Source organism: Strix uralensis, chromosome 4 (assembly GCF_047716275.1).
Source record: "Strix uralensis isolate ZFMK-TIS-50842 chromosome 4, bStrUra1, whole genome shotgun sequence".
Taxonomy (NCBI): Eukaryota; Metazoa; Chordata; class Aves; order Strigiformes; family Strigidae; genus Strix; species Strix uralensis.
In genome coordinates this window covers 3,669,806-3,689,492 of record NC_133975.1, presented here as the reverse complement: position 1 = coordinate 3,689,492, position 19,687 = coordinate 3,669,806, and the positions used below count along the sequence as shown (strand labels likewise).

Below are 19,687 nucleotides of genomic sequence, written 5' to 3'. Positions count from 1 at the left end.
TGGCGGTCCATCATCTTCTGGTTACAGACCCCGTGCTGCAGGTAACCCTGAATTTTAAGGTCTCTTGACTTTCTCCATCCCACTAAGGTCAGACCACGGTGCCGGGGTGAACAGGGAAGGATGGTATCCCATGGCATTGCCTTCAGCACTGAAACTGCACCACAGAGGAGGAGATAATGCCTGTGTTGGGTTTATGCATATTGATCTCCATCAAGCACCTCGCTTGACCATGCAAATCTGGGAGTGGAAAAGTTCAATTTTCCATTTCCAGCTAAATTTTGAGGTTTTTGTGATCCTCGTGGCCACCTTTGCTTGTGCTGATCCTGTGGGAGTGAAGCAGTTTGTGTCCTGTATCCGTATGGCTCCAGGGAGGGTTTTTTTCCTGGGCTTTAAAGCGTTGCAAAATTCCCCCAGTTTCTGTTAGCAGAGCAGAAGGAACGATTCAAAAAAACTACTCCCCCAAAACCCAGAACTTTTTTTAAAACCAGAGGAAGGGCGGGCTGACTGCGCAGCTCATTTTTCTGTAAGTATTAGGAAAAATAGCAAACAGCAGTGACGTGGCATTAGTGTAAATTCCCAGCAGGCTGAGGTTTGGGTTTGTTTGGGTTTTCCTGAAGGCTTTTTAATGCTGTCAGCATCTTAAAATACAAACCTTGCAGAAGCGGTGTGGGCTTTGGGGGATGGCTCCTCCATCAGATTTGTTTTAGTGACTTCTTTCCAGTATCCAGACACCAACTTTTTTGTTCTTCTGCATCCAGCTACCTCTTCAACTTAATTTTTACCACAAATATAAATGGTGCAATTAAAAGGGTCCACGGAGAGCATTCCTGAGGACTGAAATCCAGGGCCCAGGAGCAGACGGCAGCAGCATAAAGAGGAATTCTTCCCTTTCTGGCCTCATGCTGCTTTTCCACCATGAGGCTCTACAGCCATCTGGATCCCCTTTCAGTTTATGTCCCCCCCCCAAAAAAAATCCATAACCTAGCAACCTTATTTAGTGTAAACGAGAGCATTATGCCTTCCTGCATCCCAAATTGCACTTGGCTCTTCTTACTGCCTTTAGAGGATGGCTGCTAGCAGCTGCGATCCCATCGCCGGCGCAGGGTGCCTACCTCCAGCAGGATTTTGTAGGGATTATTGATCCCTGGATGTTGCACTGATTATTTTTTTTCCACATTAAAGGAGCTTAGGAAACAGGGGGAAAAGGGTTTCAGGAGGTCATTTAGTCCATCTGCTGCTTAATATAAAAGAGCAGAGAAGGCCGGTTGCTCTTCTGCTCTGCAGAAGATGATTTGCTTTTGTTCAGCCTGAAGATGTCTGGGATCAAAGCAAGATGTTCTTCCAGGTGCGATATTTTGGGAACCCTCCCTGGCTCTCGCTGTCGTCACCCAGGAATTTGCAAATTCCCTGGAGCGTTTAACACCAACTTCTCTGCTCTGGCCCTTCAGCAGCGTAGGCTGAGCGTTTCTCACAGGGCTTCCAATCTGCTTTCTCCAAGGAACCTCTTAATTGGGGAAAACTCAGCAAACGAGGAGAAGCAACCACAAACGCAGGCGGGAGATTATTTCCACCGAGCAATAGGAGCAGGGGGGCTGCAACGTGCGGCGTGAAGCTGCCCACCCTATGGGGGTGCCTGACTTCAGCCCTGGCTTTTGGTGCTTTGCTTGGTCTAAAATACTCCTAGTTTTGATAATATGCGCATTATTAAATTTTTTAGCGCCTGAGCTCTGTGGTGCGGGGTGATACTGCTCTGTTGAGTGCTGTGGCAGCAGGCAGGGATGGGGTGACGTGGTCCCATCACCGTGACCCCACACAGGGTACCCGGGGGCTGCTGCCTTCTGCTTTCACCACCCCGAGTATGAATAGGGCTGGGGGCAGGAGGAGGCAGCGGCACATCCTTTCCCACCACGCTTTCATGATGAAGAGTGAGCTCAGCGGGTCGTGACGTTGGATGTGGGATGGAGCCATGTGCCAGGAAAAGGGGGGGGGGGGGCGGGGGGAAATAGAAAAAGTCCCCAAGGCCAAAGGGAAAAAATTCCTCAAGTGTTATTTCATCGCCGAGAACCAAACTGAACCGTACGTGGGCAGCTTGTGTGTGCGTTTCAAAGTGAGAAGCTGCTGACTCCGCTTCAAACCCTTCTGATAAGTGATTTCCATTTCTCATTTCTGATCCGATGGGAGCCCAAGCAGGACTTTCCTCCAAACTCCGCTTCCCCCCTCCTGCAAACTGGATTAAAAAGTGCCATTGATTTTTTTTGCTGTTTATTTTTGCCTTTTTTTCCTGGAACTTGCAAAATCAGCCCTCAGCAAACCTCTAGTTTGCCTTTCCAACAATGCTGGGTGAAAGCACTTGACTTCAAACTCGGTGATGGGAGCTGCAGCTGACCTATTTTCTGCACATTTCTCTGCCAACGGTAGCAAAAACATTTTCACATTTAAAGGTGCTCTCTGGTATTAACATCGTGGGATCATTTGTTACACTGCCCAGAGTCAAAAGCACTTGCTGAAAATTGCAGTGGTACTGGTTGTGCTGCTGGTTATTTCTTTTGTCATAAAGACTTTTCTATTTTTTTCCAGTGGCTGATTGCTTCGTTGCATTGTCACATCGCTCTGACTGTGTCCCCCTGCCCAAAGGCAGGGGAGAGGGTTAAGGCTTTGTGCTCAGTGTGTGCCGGCCGGGGAGCACAGCCAGGAAATTTCCTGATTCCAGTTCAAAAAAAGCGTCGGGTTCGCTCTTGGGGAGAAGGGATCAAAGGTTCAAAGCGGTTCTTGAAGGAGGTCAGTTTGGTTTATTGGTTGTCCAGGCACACAACAAAAATCCACCGCCATCCCCCAAACCTGCACGCAGCTAAAATGGGTAAAATAAACAGGTTTTGTTCCGTTTGACACCCAAAAGTTTCCTCGGTTCCCCAGCTGCGGTGCAGCATCGCCCCGGACGAGCTTTGCTGGATCTCAACACGACTCTGCCCCGTGGTGTCAGGGGCCACAAGGGACCTGTTGGGATGCTCTCCCTTCGTTAATCCCGCTAATCAGTAACGCTGCCGAGCCGTGCGCCGTCTCTCACGCTCCTCCTCTGCTCGCTGCCGGCTTTTTGCAGTCGAGGAGGTGGGTCCGGTTGGATGCTCGGGGCCGGCGCTGGATGCAGCCAGGCTGCGGCCTGGCACCGTCCCCGTAGGAGCGTCGTAGCTCTGCTAAAATGGCAGCGTGCTGAGAATTTTGGATTTTCCCCCTGCTCCGTCACTCCTGTTGTCCCCTGGTTTTGGATGGCAAAGGACGTCGCTCCCGGCCGGAGCAGCGTTGAGGTTTCGCCCCGCTCCATCCCAGGCAAAGGCGATGTGGCCACGTGGCATCTCGGCATCTCTCGAGCGACAGTGGTGCTGCTTTCGGGGACTGGCTCTGCAGCTGCTTGCGATTTTCCCAACGCTGTGCTGCGGATCCTCGCGCTGGACCAGCTCCAGAGGTGGAGCTGAAGGAAATTCCTTCCAGCTGCTTGAGGTCAGGGCTTCGCTTTTCTTTTGGGGTTCTCAAGGGGTTGGTTTTTTTTTTTGCCTGCGAGTTAAAAACAGGCATCTCTCGCTGCTGCTTTTTAAAAACCTGGAAAAATCTTTTTTTTTTTTTTAAATATTATCCTATTAGGCATACCCATTAAATAACCTTGACGTTGTGGATTTATTGCATGGAAGAATACCCCGCTTCGCCATACAACTTGGGGTATTTCAGAAAGGTCCTGTCAGCTGCTCACAGTTTAACTTTCAACCGAGTTAATAACCGTTTTGGTTAAACCTGTATAAAAGACGTTGCGGACTTGCGTAACGCCTTTGAAACTCGAGACGCCGTTCGCGCCCGCTTGAAATCTTTCCCATCGATAAAATATTTCAACTTGGAGTTTTGCCATGGCTTAGCATTTTCTTTTCCCTGAGATCCTTGGTTTCGATTGGGCAACAGGAACCTGTATGTGTCTGGCTTTGTTGAGTTTTTAAAGCTCAGTATTTCCTGGAGATGGGTTGGCTTCACCAGTTTGGCCGGTGGGATGCTGCGGACCACCAGCTCCATCCAGTTTGTGCAGGAGGTTCAGACCAGCTCAGGTTTGCTTTGAATCTCTGCAGAGGAAGTTGTTTGTCTCAAAAACATAAGGTAAATCTCTCTGAAAATGGGTTTTTATTTACAACAGAAGAGGCAGAAACCACCCCTCCACCCAGTGCCTGGGCTATATTTAGGTATGATGCACAGCGCTCGCCTGGCCCCTTTATGCACTGGTGTTATAAATAAATAATAATATTTTTTTAAAAAAGCGCAAGCAGCTCCTTTTAATAAGTAAAACTCAGAAAAGGAGCGCACAGTTCAAATCCACGCAGAAAAGCAGCAGGAAAGAAAACATTTGTGGCTTTCAGCCTGTGAATGATGCTCGTGGCATCACCTGCAGCGGCCCAGCGGCATCCCTGGTGTCACCCCCCAGCCTCGGGGACCGCGGCTCTCCTGCCTTGTTCCCCGCCTCCCTGCCTCAGTTTCTCTACCTGTAAAAAGATAATTGCCTCCTTTATTAATCCCTTTGAGATCTCCTGATGAAAGCTCTGGGTGAGAGGTTGGCCTTGATTATTAAGCGCATTAAGTGCTTGCTATGATTGTAACAGGGATTAATTTGGCTAGGTGGCTTATTTAGGTTTGCCTTTAACAGCCCAACTTGTAATCAAAGGTGTTGCAAAGCCAGCGAGTTAATGCTGACCTGTAACACTTCACTTCCTGACTTCTCGATATGCCATTAACCATAACTTGGCTTTTAATTAAAGCTTGGTTTTGTAGGCGTCCAAGAAACGGGGATGTGCTTGGCCCTGCGTTGCTGATTCACTGGAGGGTGTAATGAAGGAGGAGGCACAGAGCTCAGGTCATTCTGCTTTGCAGCGTTGCCATCCCCAGCTCTCTCTGCATCCCCACGTACGGCCCCATCGTGAGAACACTGCCTTTCCTTTTTATTTTTGCAAGCTGTTGTATCATTAAGTAAATACCCTCCAGTTCCCTCCATGCTGAAGACTGGGAAAATCAGATTTTCTCTCCTCTGCTTTAGTCAAAGCTGTTTGCAATCTCTCTCTCAATATATTTGCAATATATTCTATGTACAATATATAATATATATTGCAAAGAAATATGAATGCACGTATATATATTTACTTTTTTTTAATGTGCACTTAGAGGATTTTCCTCCAGCCAGCCCTTGGGACTTCTGGAGGGCTTCCGTGCTTCAGGGCTTTTTCTTCCCACTCTTTTCCCAGGTTTATTTTTCTTCGGCAAACTTATTTCTTCTGTCCTGAGTGCTGCTGGCTGGCTTGCTCCCTTCCCTGCCCTCGATGTTTCACGGTCCTCTCCCCGTGTTTTCTCGTTCTGCGAGGATGCACAGACCCCATGGACCCAGTCACAGTCAGAGACCTCGGGGAGATGGGGCATTGGGCAGGTGTCTGCCCAAATTCCCCACTGCTTCATCTCTGCCATCATGGCAGGTTCATTTTATAGACGAGGAGCAAGTCAGCATCTTCCCCTGACAACCCAACAACCTCACGCCGCAGAGAGGGTCCCATCCAGCCCCGGGGAAATCCTCCCCTCTGCAAGGCTTCTGTGGTACCAACCCCCTTTCCTCCAGGCAGCTCGTGCCCTCCATCCTGGGGCCAGTGGCTGCCCCAGGAGGGGCATCTGCCTGCTCTGAAATGCCTTGGCCATGGAGAGAGCAACAGGGAGGCTTTTGTTCTGCACCAGAAACTTTTCATCCTTCTTTATGGCTCATTTTTTATTTCTTTTGGCTGTGCTCTCACAAATCTGAAGCAGATTAAAATACAGTTCCTCCCCCCTCCACTCCCCTAAAAAAAAAACCAAACCCAACCCCAAAGCTTGGCTGCTTAAAATCATCAGATTTCAGTGAAGTCTTTTAAAGTTAACAGTTTCCTGGATCCTGTGCAGGCTAACTTATTTTTTCCCTCTAACCTCCTAGTTTTTTGCCGTAACATTTCTCAGCTGTTGTAGCAGGAGGGAGAGAAGGACCAGGGTAGCTCCGATGTGGAGAAGGTTATTTCACACGGGGGTTGGATGAATCTGGTGTGGGACTCATTGGACTTGCACCGTAGGGGACCGGAGGGTCGTCCCTGGGAGGCTGAGCCCCTGCAGTATGGCCAGCAGGTAGGTCACAACTGCACTGGTGACATTCTTCTGGGGTAAAATATTAGGGAAGTGGTACTGTTGGAAAAAGAGAGTAGGATGCTGTGGGTGGGACGGAGCTCCGTTTCTACCAACCATTTGTTTGCTGGGGGCTGTGATGGTTTGTAGCTGTGGCTGTGGTCACGGGGACCAGTGGAAGAGCTGCATGGCTCGGCTGGACATGACCGTGAGGAGCCTTTCTGGCTTGATGAGATTTGCTGCCCTAAATCCAGCCTGGGTCCTCCTTACCCACCACCTCTGCCTTTGTGCTCGGTCCACTGCGGCATCTCCTGGTGGCAGAGCTGAACTGAAGCCCCCGGCTCTGGTAAGAACAAGATCAAAAGTTGAAGGAGTTGTAAAGGAAAGAAAAATAATAGTCTGGTGCTGGTTGGTTTTGTTGCCTCTTCTTCAAGAGTGATCTCTCCTTCCTTGCAAAAAATCACCTGAAGCTTTGCCAGGAGGATGTTTGATTTCTCTTGGGTGGTTGAGGAGCTGGAGCCGGCCAACCTTGGCCAACGTCTTGGCCAATGCCAGCGACTATCAACACAAGCCCAAGGGCAAGCAGGGACAGCCAGAGCCTCATCCTCCAGCCGAAACATGCTCTGTCGCGTGAGCGTGACCAAGGGGAGAGCCCTTGAACCGTCTAAAATCCCTTTGACCCAGCAAACAGTGTGGAGATAAAAACCAAACCCAACCCTACGCAGCGACACTGAGCTGCGCATTAACTCTGCAGGAGCTGGGAACAAAGGTTTGGGGGCTGGTTTTCGCTTTTTAAAATTTATTTGCAAAGCAAAACAGCTCAGCTGAGTGGAGCAAGCATTGGTGGAGAAGCGTGAGCTGCTGGGTGATTGCCGTGCTATAAAATCCCATCCCCACCAGTGCTCGCAGCGGGGTGTGCTGGCTCCCTGAGCTCTTGTAGCATTTCCACGTTGGCCGGGAGAGTTTCTGAACATGCGTGTTGGTCTCTGGAGGCTTTAATCAAATCCAGGCTTTACCAGAAATTGCCTCAAAACTTCCAACGAGCTGAGGAAACCGAAAGCAGCCGGAGCGAGGAGGCTCTTGGGCGGGCGTTTGGAGATGCTGCCTTCGGCGAGGGGTGCGAGGAGGGTGCAGGCGAGGGGCTAGAGCCGGCGAAGCAGCCGGGATGAAAGGTGAGTCTGCTCCCTGCACAGCAGCTGGGCAGCGTGCAACGTATGTGCGAGCAACACAGATATGATGGGAGGGTGGAGGAAAACCCGGGGGGTTTGGCAAAAAAGGGGTCTTAAGGGGGAAAGGAGGTGCAGGAGCAAGGATGTTGCTTGGAGGAGAGGGACAGCCCAGAGGATGCTTTGATTTTTGGAGCGTCGCTCCCCGGCACGTTTGGGTTCAAGTCCCGCGGTTTCCCCGCCGTCTTCTCGCCCCGTGCAAAATGAGGAGCCATGCAATTAATGCGCCGTTGAAAACTCCCCGCTCTGGGGGAGGGTTTTATTATCCCTCGGTAATTTTCTGTGGGAAATGGGGTTCAGACTGCAGGTACTTTCCCTGTTTGTTGTGAAACTTAATTGCACGCCACGTCCAGCCCTCTCCTGTGGGCAGAAAGGAAAACAAGGCATATTTTTTAACTTCCTTTTCGAAGCTGGGGGTGGGTGAACTTTATGCCTGATCAGAGATGGTTGTGGTCATTCAGGGGTGAATGGCTCAGAGAATGATTGCAATAGAAAGGAAGAAGAAGAAGAAATAATAAATACGTGGCGTTATGGCAGCAAGGGGGTTTTTACAGCGATACAGAGACATTTGGGCTGGTTTTCTGCCTGACTCCTGAAAAACACTCTGTCAGGGTTAATGTAAAATACTGTACAATGTTAGTGTCCCGTGCGATGAATCATAAAACTAAAATCACGGGAGAGATGATACGCTGAAGTCGTTATCCCAGGCAGCTGCTCGTGGTTTAATTGGGTCCCTCTGAGGGGAGGGAGGTTTTGGCCACGCATCCAAGATGAGGTACCTTGACAGCCAAAATTGTTGCATCTTCCTCTCGGCTGCCACTCGCGGGTGCTTCAGGGTTTTGCTGGGGGGAGGCAGCCTGGGCTTGTGCTGAGGAATAAAACTGAAACCTCTAAAAAAGCCCTTACACCACCTTAACCTGGATCTCACGTGGAAAAAACAAACCAAGTCTCTTTTATGGCCCCTATAGTTTCTCGGCGGCGCTGCCATATGGCAGGGCGATGTCCTTGTCCTCTCCTTTCTGCCGGGGATGCGCCAGGAGCGTGTTGAACCCGCACTGGTTCATGTGCACACTCGGTGATTTTGGAGGGGGGATTTCTGCAGAATGAGGAATTGATCTTAGAAACCGCAGGAGGGGAAGGGAAGAAAAAACTTCCTTGCTACAAAGCTTTCTGGCTGCTTTCAGTGTTTTGGCCAAACTAATGAGGGGTTTGGGGGACGTTGGCTGCAGCTGGGGCTGCTTGGATGCAAATCCATCTGATGCAGCGTTTAACTTAAAGGATGATGTGTGTAAAGAAGAGGGGAAAATAGCTGGAGGAGAAGCACACAGCGGGAGAAGAAAAATCCCAGCCCTGGATGCTCCAGCCCTGCTTTGTTTTCAGGGTTACCGAGCTGGGGGCTCAGTTTTGGGCAAGGATGCCTTTACCTTGGGGGTTGAGGAGCGAGAAGGCAGCGCTGCTGGCTGCCCTCTCCTTCCCCCCTTGCCTGCCTTCAGAGGGACCGTTGCTCTCCGAAGGGCATCCCATGCTGCCAAAGGAGCCTCACCTCCATCTGTTTTCTCCCTGTCTCCGCAGCCTACCCATGAGCTCGGACTTCCAGCATTACAGTTTCAGGATGCCGAACATCGGGTTCCAAAACCTGCCTCTCAACATATACATAGTGGTTTTCGGCACGGCCATCTTCGTCTTCATCCTCAGTTTGCTCTTCTGTTGCTACTTGATCAGGTAAGGGAATTTTCCCCAGCTGTTTTCAGGAGCTGCCCCAGGTTCAGAACGAGCCTGTCATTGATCCTTCCATCCCAAAAAGAGGGTGGCATCACCTTGTCTTTCCGTGATGCGTCTCATGCCAGCCTGATGTGACCCCTGAAGTAGTTTAACTTTCCCTCATCATCAAAGAATTTGCTCAGCCTTGTAGTGTGGGACCTAACGTTCATCCCTAATAAAGCCACTGCACGTATGCTGTGAACACTGAGCCCAACACATCTTGGAGCTACCAGTCCCACAAGGCAATTACTTTATTCGCTCTGAAAACAGGAGATATATTTATATGTATGCTCAAACGGGCATGAAAACATGGTTGGCTTCTCAAAAAGACTGGAAAGAGATGTTTTATGGTTCCTGCTTTCTGCTTAATGTTTCAACACGTTTTCCTCTTTAATGAGTAACTTGTGTACTGCGTGCTTAAGAAATGTTTAATACCTGCTCCGTTTGTTATTGTGCACAAATTGCTCATTCAACAGCACAGTTTAGAGATTAATGATGCAGAGTTGATTTGTTAATCTGAATGATGGGGAGCGGGGCGGGAGGGTTAAAGGTTGTTCCAGTTTGGGGCTTGTTTTAATTGTTTTATGGGCCATTGGGGAGAGAGTTGGGCCACTAATTGAGAAGAGAAACTTCCTGCTGGAGGGAAAGTGGAGAAAAACACAGTGCCTGGAAATCGAGGTGGTGATGGGGCAAGTTGTGCTGATAACCCGGGATGTGGGGCTGGCTATGCCTCTCCCTGAGGCTGGGAGCAGAGGGCATTGGTCTGCTGTAATCCTGCATGCCCAGAGTTCTCCTGCCAAGTTGCAGAGGAGCTTTTCCATCCCTTTACCTCCCCTCTGGCTTTTTGGACGGCCTCAGCTCCCTGCTAGCTGCACATCCATCGCATCCCCTCCCTTTGTCCCTGTAAAACAGGCGCCTGGTCTCTTCTTGCACCACAGAGGTTGCATCTGGCTGGCTCACAGCAGCCAGTCCCACCAGGATTTCTATCCAGAGGATGCTGAAAATGTTTTTGTCCTGCTTTTGTAGACCAGGGAAGCAAGATTTCAGTGCTGCCTTCTAAATATTTGATAATTTCTGCTTATTTTCAACTCTGCGTGAAGCAAAGCCTTGTAAAACTTGGAGGTGAGCCCAAATCCAGGCTTACCCAGGGGTGACTTGGGCTGCCTGGGCATCATATCTTCACTTTTCACCACAATTATACACAAGAAAAAGTTGTTTAAAGGTGCAACGTATCTGTCCACCCTGGCAGACACGGCAGAAACAGATCCAGGGGTCATCCCCAACCAGGCGATCTGTGTCTCAGTGCTCAACGTTAACAAGGTCTGTGCTGGGATATTGTGTCTGTGTCCACTGTTCACATTTTAATTGGGACAGCAGTGGGAGGGGTCGCAAAAAAAAAAAAAATAGTGTTCAGAAGGGTCAAGGACGTGTTTTGCCCAGATTGAAGCCAAATCTATATGGCTCATTTACAAAATGAAGAAGTGTTTGGGCTTTCAGAGTATTTTCCTGGGCACTGGGTCTTGCTGGGTGTGTTCTACCCCAAATTAAAAATAACAAGTAGTAATGTCTGGAAGATCAAGCCAGAAAATCTTTAAATTTAGAAGTTGGAGGCATGTTGTAAGAGAAGGAGTGAGTAACCACTGAAACATGCCAGCAAGGGAAGTGTCAAGTCCTCCGTCTCTTGATGTCTTTAAATCAAGACAGAGGACCTTTCTGGATGAGATGTTTTGGCTCCTGTTCCCAGGAGTAACGAAGTGCTATTTAACGACCTATGATAGATGGGAGGTTGGATTAGATCACCTAATGATCCCTTTATAGCCCTAAACTCTACAGAGACTCTGTGAATCACTCTTCAAACCACCACCCCCAGCTCTGTTATTGGCAAAACAGAGCTGAACAAGAATCCTCCAGCCCCTGTCTTGGAGGGTTTCACTGTACCACGAGTTTTAGCTGTGCCGATGTACCCCAGGAGCATTCACCTCCTTTGAATTTGCTGGTGTGGGGTAGAAAAGCTCGAGCTTGGAAAGCCTTGTCGGTGGACAGTGGGACAAGGACCACGTGCCTGCAGTTGCGGAGCATCCCAGATGATTGTTGTGGGAAGGGTTTGCCATGTCTCTCCCCTTCGGTGCCATTTATGACGGAAGCGTTGCTGGTGCCTGGCTGTGCAGCAAACGAATACCCATAGTCCTGTGACAGGAAGTATACAAAGTAAAATATTGAATTTAAATCAAATTTTTCCCCCTCCTGAATGAGCTGCTAAAGCCTGGATTACCCCACACGTTCCTGACCCCTTCTGCAATGAGATGTGTGGCTTTAATACGGAATTAACCTCTGGAGGCTGTGTAAAAGGGAGGTGTTAATTTAACAAGCAGATGCATCTTGGATCAAACTGTGTCATCGCAAAGAAACCGACCCAGGGTGGAGGGACATGGGCAGGGACGGTCCCCTGGGGAGCTCCAGGGCTCCACTTGCACCCGCGGGGGGTTATTTTCAGGTAACAGCGGCTCGTGGCTTTCCCCAGGCCCTGCTTAGATGCAGAGGCAACGCAGCCCATCCTCTCCCTCTTCTCGTGCGTCACACATCTGCAGATATTTGTCAAAGAAGGAGCAGAGCTCATGACACTATCCGTTGGGCCCTGGTTCTCATCACCTGCTCTGAATCAGAGCATCCCGTGCAGCCCTCCTCCGCATCCCCGGCTGGGGAGGCACCCGGAGTGTGGAAGAGCCAGTATCTGGTGTATCACAGAATCACAAAATCACAGAATCATCTGGGTTGGAAAGGACCTTGAAGATCCTCCAGTCCAGCCATGAACCTCACACTGACCGTTCCAAACTCCACCAGATCCCTCAGCGCTGGGGCAACCCGACTCTTCAACCCTTCCAAGGATGGGGACTCCACCCTGCCCTGGGCAGCCCATTCCAACGCCCAACAACCCCTTCTGCAAAGAAATCCTTCCTAAGAGCCAGTCTGACCCTGCCCTGGCGCAGCTTGAGGCCATTCCCTCTTGTCCTGCCGCTGGTTCCTTGGCTCAAGAGACTCATCCCCCCTCTCTGCACCCTCCTTTCAGGGAGTTGGAGAGGGCCATGAGGTCTCCCCTCAGCCTCCTCTTCTCCAGACTAAACCCCCCCAGTTCCCTCAGCCGCTCCCCATCAGACCTGTGCTCCAGACCCTGCACCAGCTCCGTTGCCCTTCTCTGGACACGCTCGAGTCATTCAATGGCCTTTTTGGAGTGAGGGGCCCAAAACAGAACCCACTCATCGAGGGGCGGCCTCACCAGTGCCGAGTCCAGGGGTAAGATCCCTTCCCTGTCCCTGCTGGCCACGCTATTGCTGATACAAGCCAGGATACCATTGGCCTTCTTGGCCACCTGGGCACACTGCTGGCTCCTGTTCAGCCGGCTGTCAATCAACCCCCCCAGGTCCCTCTCTGACTGGCAGCTCTCCAGCCACTCCTCCCCAAGCCTATTAGGGGTATTTACCCCTAATGGCAGAGCTGAGGGCAGTAAATAAGGGATGTGCCCAGGAGGAGGGCAACGGGCTGCACTTCGCAGCTGTGCCACTGAGGAGTGCGCTGCCTGCTTCGACGGGAGGAAGAATTGACGTTTTTAATTGGGTTGGCTCAAAACAGAGTCCAATAGGAATTTCAGCCAAAACGAAAGCAAAAATCGTCACTGTCTGTGCGCAGCTCAGGTGAATCTCGAGCTTTTCTGCTGCTGCAAACCATTCCGGTACAAAGCACAGGTCCCACCCTCATGGCTGCTGCCTCTGCTTGGAAAATTTCTTTTAAAAAAAAGCCAAAGAAAACGGAAATGAAATTTTGCAAGGAGCCATTTGTGTCTGAGCTCTGCTGAATTAGTGAAAGCAATAACCTCATGTTGCCTTCGGTCCCTTAAAACCCAGTTCAGAAGGATGCTGAGCCGAGCAACGCCGTGCTTTCCATGCCTTTGAGTGGCCGGGCACCCTCACCCTGCGTAAATGCTGCAGCGTCCCTGCTCGTGCTTCACTGCGGGTTGCACGGGGCTTGTCTCTGCCCAGACTAGGCTCAAATTCTATGGGAGGCGCAGGGTATGTAGCCCTTAAAAAGCCCTTTTTTATAGGGCTGTTTCCTTCTGTATTCAAACCTGCCAGGATCGAAGGCAGTGGTTGGGTTTGGAGAGCCCAGGGACCCTGGCTGGGCTGGGGAGAGCGAAGCAGTGATGGGGCGAAGAGCCAACGCCCGGTACCTTTCTACTCTTTTATTGTAAAGCGTCAAATAAGCAGATCTTGGAGGAAAACCTGCAAAAAGTTGTTCCCTCTACATTTTATTCCCGTAGTCGTTCACTTGCTATAGGTGATTCAGAGTCACCCGAAGAAAGGGGGTGCTCCCTTCCCTGCGGGAGGCATGGAAACCTTGGAGAGAGACCACAAAACCAGCGAGAGGTGGTTATTAAATGCAGGGATGGGTGACGGCGTGCGCACACGCAGTCTCCAGCCACGGGCTGGCTTTCAAGACGCTGTGTGGTCTCTTATCTAAACCAGCCATCTGCCAGAAATTCCTCCGGAGTCACAGCTTTGGACACGAGATGGATGAAGGCCTCCCTGGGTCCAACGGGGAAGAACGCTCGCCAGGACCCAGGGTCTCCTTACAACAGCTGCACTAGGTCCGACCGGGATCCATCTGGCCCAGGGTCCTGGCTTTGAGAGGAAAGCGTGGAGGAGCACACCGAGCTCGCATGCTTTGGGACCAGATGTGCTCGTGCCGTTCCCCATAACCTTCAGTGAGGTTGGGTTTTGGGTTTTTTTTTTTTGGCAAAGTCTCCCTGTAAAGCTCAGCCCTGGCCCGTGGCACTGTAGCGTCCGCACTCTGACAGCACGGAGCTGCATGGATCCATGGCCAGGTGGTCACTTCTTCCCCATCGCTGGTCCAGGTGCCTCTGCAGCATCTGCAGATGCTTGGGCTCATTCTGCAAAACACCTTCTCTCTGGTGGCTTTGGCTCGTCACAGAATCACAGAATCATGGAGGTTGGAAAAGCCCTTGAAGCTCCTCCAGCCCAACCATGAACCTCACACTGACCGTTCTCAACTCCACCAGATCCCTCAGCGCTGGGTCAACCCGACTCTTCAACCCCTCCAGGGATGGGGACTCCCCCCCTGCCCTGGGCAGCCCATTCCAACGCCCAACAACCCCTTCTGCAAAGAAATCCTTCCTAAGAGCCAGTCTGACCCTGCCCTGACGCAGCTTGAGGCCATTCCCTCTTGTCCTGCCGCTGGTTCCTTGGGGTCAAAGTTTCATCTGGGTCAAAGCCTCGGTGGCCGCTTGGTGCTCAGTAAGACAGATGCTTTTTCCTGTGCTGGGAGGGTTTTTCCCCTTGTATGCGCTCTCCAGCCAAGCATCGTGCTTTGCCCCATCTGTATTTCATAACCGGTTTCCCAGCCACCCGGATCTCTGTGGATCAGGCTGGTTTCATCCTGTTTTCTCTATTGTTTGTGCATCTTCTGCTCGTGTTTCTGCGCGGGGTCGCTGGTGGAGGGATGGGACCCCAGCCTTCTCCTTCCTGCCTGCTGCCATTTTATCCGTGGCTCTGCAGGCAGGTTCCCTGCCAGGCAGCAGCGTTAGAGGAGGAGGGATGTCTCCCCGCTAAATTCAGGGCTCAGGAGCTGACTTACTGCAACTTTCTCTGCAGCATTAAGGTGCATTTTTACCCATTTCTTGACTTTCAAGGCCTGTGACATTTTGGGGGGGGAGTTTTCAAGCAAAAGGGACAGGGATCTATTTTTACATCTTATTTTTATAACTCGCCCACTTCAGCCTTGCAGGACCAGAAAGCCTCTGAGAGCTCAGGGTGAAACAGCCAGGGTTTGAGACAGCCCCCAGAATATTTCTGGAGAAGTGAAATTACAGGCGAGGGGGTTTCCCATCTGAAACCACACTCGAGGCTGGCTGGGGGAAATGTTCCCTGCCCTGCAGATACACACTGACATCTTATTAAAAGTCCTTGGCCAACTCTTTAGCCTTGATGACTTTCCCCTTGAGTTTTCAGAGCCATGTCTTGTAACGAGAAGTAATATTAGTGTTTGTTTGTTTAAAAACATATTTATTTTAGGAGCATGATCAGCTTCTCTGGCCAGCTGATGCCTGCAGAGCATTCTGCCAGGCTGCAGAAAATGGGCTGCTGTTTGTTCTGCCGTGGAAAGATGTTTTATTAATAATAGTTTGAACTGAAAACTATGAAGGGATGTGACGTGTGTTTGTGGTTGCTGTTTCACTCTGGGGAGTGGGGACAAATGCTCCCACTGGTGCCTCCTGGAGAGGGAGGGGATGGACCTCAAACTCCAGCTGCCACCAGCTGAACTTCCCACTGCAGCAGGTGTTTTTGGAATAGGTTCATCCTCTCCCTCCATCCCTTGATTTTCTCCAGGAATAGATGCTGTTGGGCAAAGAAAAAAACACCCAAAACCCCCCAAATTGTGCTGAGCACAGTGCTTCAAAAGGCAGGTAGGGGGAAGCAGCTTATGCAGTTTATAATCCTGATTTTGCTCCACCGCTGCATCGGCTCTGGCCCTGGCTGATCATGTGGGCTTGTCACCCCGTTCTTTAACACAGCACACCCCCGTCCGCTCTTGTGATTAAAAAAGTAAATAATAAAAAATTCCCAAGATACAGGTTCGTTCTGTTGCGGTTTTTGGCAGCTCGTTACCTCTGGTTATTCAGTTGCCCCCTGCGATAGGAGGTGAGAGATGTTGCTTCTCTTCCAAAGCTTTCTGCTCGGGTGCTGTCTTCAGATAAGTAGCCGTCCTTAGCTTGCTCAGCCAGACGGATAACCTCTTCTTGAATGCTTCTTCCCCATTGTTTGGGAGGCAGAAGCAGCACAATTGACCTTATAATTGAAGATAAAGCCGTGTTTGAGGAACCCAACACCGCCCAGGCAGTGATGGGGGCTTCAGTGGGAAACCTCGGAGGGGGGAGGGCTCCTTCCCCGTCCCTGCTCGAGCGGGAGCAGAGCTTTCCTTGGGTCTGAATACCCATCGCTTGGAAAAAGAGGCTGTGGGCAGTCTAGAAGTTGTTGGCAGCAGAAGTGGTTGGAAACTGGGGGTATTTGTGGCAGCTCCTGATTTACTCAGCAGCTTTTGCTGGTTTTAACAGTGCAGGTGATATCTGCGTGGAAAATTAGGTAGGTCAGAAGAGGAGAAGGGGAGGAGGTTGTGTGCTTCTGGATGGAGATGTTGCCTTCCCAGCTACAAGAAAAGCTGGCTGTTTCTTAACTGTATCATTTCACATGGCCTGAAATTTCCTGTTTCTGAAATGAAAAATTGAAAAAAAATATATATTAGATCTGGAAAGGAGGGAAATGAAACGTTTGAGGTATTAGAGTAATCCTGATTTGTTTGCCTCTCTTCATGTTTCTCCCTGTTCTGATTGCAGGCTCAGACATCAAGCACACAAAGAGCTTTACGCCTACAAACAGGTGAGATGATGCACAGTAAGTTGTCCTCTTCTCCCCTTCTGTTTAGCACTAAATCCATGTCGGAGTAGTCACTCTATCAGGTTTCCTTGTGCTGTTCTTCTCCTTGGGAGGCTTTTGATCTTGGAAGAGAAGTTATAACGCCTGGGCAAACCTCTGTCCTGGCTGGTTTGATTTTTTTCTACCAGCTGGGCACCCCAGGAGCATCTCTCCCCCGTTAGTCTGCAGGTCTCTGTGTTTTCAGACGAGGTCCCTGAGCAGTGGGGACATCTCCACCCCTGGAACACCTCAACTGAGCAGCCTCTCCAAACCCTTGCCTTATTTCCCGCTGGTGAGCCATAATGCCCTTGCTCACCCAGCAATCAAATGATGTTTTCAGGGTCCAAATCTGCTTCCTGCATTGAACCCAGCAGCTCTGGCCCACCTGGGGCTCTCATAGGGACCCCTCCTAGGGAACACCTCCACGTCACCTTGGCAAACCCAGCTGTTTTCTGCACGCACCCACACGTGCCGTGTTAAAATAAACACAGCCAAGAGGTCGGTGTCAGGTTGCTGCTTCAACGTCCCGTTTTTTCCAGGGCTTGTGTAATTTTTCTGCCTCCGATCTGTCGTTCGAGCAGGACGACAGTTGGGTGGAGTTGGGCTGATACGCTGCAGTAACACATGGTCATCCTGGATTTATAGCCCTGGCCAGATGTTTAGCCTGGCTAGAGTGAAAAAGAAGCAGCAGACGTCCACGCAGGAGCCCAGGAGGTTTAAATCAGGAGGAAGGCTGGATTTGGTCCTCGTGTTAGTGGTTATAGCTGTGCCAGCGCTGCCTTCCTCCTGTCTCTGCACAGGGGTGAAGATCTGATGCGCTCCGTGGCTGTGCTGGGTTTACTGGGGGTTTCCAGTTCTACTGGGACGCTAAATGGGATCGATGTTTATGGAGATTTTTGCTGCAAACACTCACGGCAGCAGCTGTGTCCTGACCCCAGCGCTCTGTCTTACAGGTTATACTCAAGGAAAAGGTGAAGGAGCTGAACCTACACGAGGTGAGTACATCCCTGGGGCGGTAGCATAGTGGTAAAGACTCCCTCACCCTCCTCTTCCTCGCTCTGGGGAGGGCGTGGGGGACAGGCAAAGGCTGGCAGAGGTAGGAGGGTGCAAAAACTCACATTTAACTCCTTCAGGAGCAAAACACACAGCGAGGTGTGCTGGGAGCACTGCCCGCTCGCTGCCACCGGCGGGGTTTGCTTGGCAGCCTCTTACCCCGTTACGGGGAACGTGGTGGGGACAGGTTAAGGGCTGTGCTGGCAGCTCCATCTCCCTGATGCTGCTTTTCTTTCTCAGAGATACTAATTGCTCGTTAATGCAGCTGGTAAAAGTGCATCTGCAATGGGTCTGGATTAAACCGTCTCCCTCCTCCTCCTGGGTCCCCTTTAGCTTTTACTGCATTAGTATTATTTATTGCATTATTATTATTTACTGCATTATTATTATTTACTGCATTATGATTACTTACTGCCTTATTATTATTATTTATCACATTACCATTATCACTGTGATAAGCTGTAGGTACAAGGGGAGGCAGAGGCAGGCTGGGCCGTGTATGAACAGTGTCCTGTGACAGTTACGTCCCCTCCAGCCCCGCTCAGCCTCGCCACCGTCAGAGCGTGACGATATCCAGCACATCTCTGCCGGCTGCGTTGCTCGGGCAGAGTAAACTGCTCTGGGATTTAATTAAAATCAGAGATAAACACACTCCCCAGGCTCCTGCCCCTCGCGCTCTTGCTCTGCAGAGAAGAGGGGGCCGGGAGAGGTGGGCAAAGGGGTGTCTGCTGGGATGTATTAAGAATTAAAAATCCTTTTGCCAGCCCCAAAAACATGGGGGTTTCTTCTTGGATTCAGGAGGAGGGCAGAGCCCATGGCAGCCATAAAGCAAAGCCCTGGTGGACTTCGCATTTAAACTTCGCAGGGAGAATTGCACCAGCGCCTGCCCCGTCCCGACGCGGGCGCAGAAGCGGCTCCTCGCTGGATTAACGAGCTAAGAGGAGGCTGAAACACAGCTCAGATTAACGATGTTACCCTAATCCACCTCCACCTCCTCGCCCCTTGAGGTTTAAAACACATCAGTTGTTCTCAGCAGGCTGCCAGGCTGTTTTGGGGCTGAGTGTCCCTATTTACAGACCGATTTTTGTGCTGAAGTTGAGCAGGAATCTGCTCGAACTCTGCTTCAATCACGGGCTGGATTTATTTCCCTGAACAACAACAAAAATGCCCACCCGTGTCCTGGACATGAGTCCACTCTTCTGTTAAATACCAGCCCCATTTGTTTATAAACTGCTATTTTTTTTAATTCCCTGAGCAGAGCAACAAGAGCCCATCCCAGGTTTCCTCCTCACCCTCCTCTCCCCGCAGCCGAGGGGCTCAATCCTGAGGGCAGGAGAGCGGTGGAGGTCCCTGCTCCAGGCCCCTATTTCTGATCCACTCGCATTAAACTGACTTGCAGTGGGGTTTTTTGCCAGCACACAGACTTAAAAGTACTCCCTGGGGTGAGAAGCTCGTTGCAGGAAGGATTTGGGAGCCAGGAATGGCAGCGATAACCCTCTGTCCTCCCCCTCCATCCCCTCCACCCCCAGCTCTCTGAGCTCTCCCAGCCCAAACGCCTTCGGGGAGGATGAGGGGTCCATGGGGAAGGGGATAGAGCAGCAGCTCCAGCTCTTCCCTGGGATTTGGGAAAGGCTGGAAAGGATTTTCTTTGTCTCCCTCCAAAATATCCCTTTTTTGGGCATTTGGATTTTGGTATTTACAGTAAGCAGTTCTGGAAAGCGGAGCACGGGGCGGGGGGGTTGGATTTTGCAACATCACGGGGCGGCTGCCAGGGCTCGCCCGGAGCCTTGCGGAGGGGAAAGTCCCCGCCGAGCTCTTCAGCCCCGTGTTTCTGCGTTTGGTTTTTCTCTTTTTTTTTTTTTTTTTTTTTTTTTTTTCACCACGCCGCCTCTCCCTGGTTTTCACGGGGCTCAAGACGTCTGTGTGCTCCTCGGGGGCCGACCCGAGCAGCCATGCCAGCATTTGCTCAATAAAAAAACTCTCTGACGAGCTTTGGGTGGCTGGAAA

General features: G+C 50.8%; 1 protein-coding gene across 7 annotated transcripts in view; it reads left to right on the top strand.

Moving 5' to 3' along the window:
- RNF24 (ring finger protein 24) overlaps positions 1 to 19,687 on the top strand; it is a 33,109-nt gene that overhangs the window by 9,381 nt on the left and 4,041 nt on the right. For 4 of the 7 annotated variants that reach the window (XM_074865466.1, XM_074865469.1, XM_074865470.1 and 1 more), the window contains 3 exons: positions 8,958 to 9,107; positions 16,549 to 16,591; positions 17,581 to 17,622. In XM_074865466.1, the coding sequence (XP_074721567.1) occupies positions 8,965 to 9,107; positions 16,549 to 16,591; positions 17,581 to 17,622 (228 nt within the window). In that variant the 5' untranslated portion in view covers positions 8,958 to 8,964. Of the gene's footprint in view, positions 1 to 3,389; positions 3,496 to 5,941; positions 6,163 to 6,938; positions 7,332 to 8,957; positions 9,108 to 16,548; positions 16,592 to 17,580; positions 17,623 to 19,687 lie in introns of those variants that run through there. The other 3 variants (XM_074865471.1, XM_074865465.1, XM_074865468.1) reach the window with 3 other exon arrangements.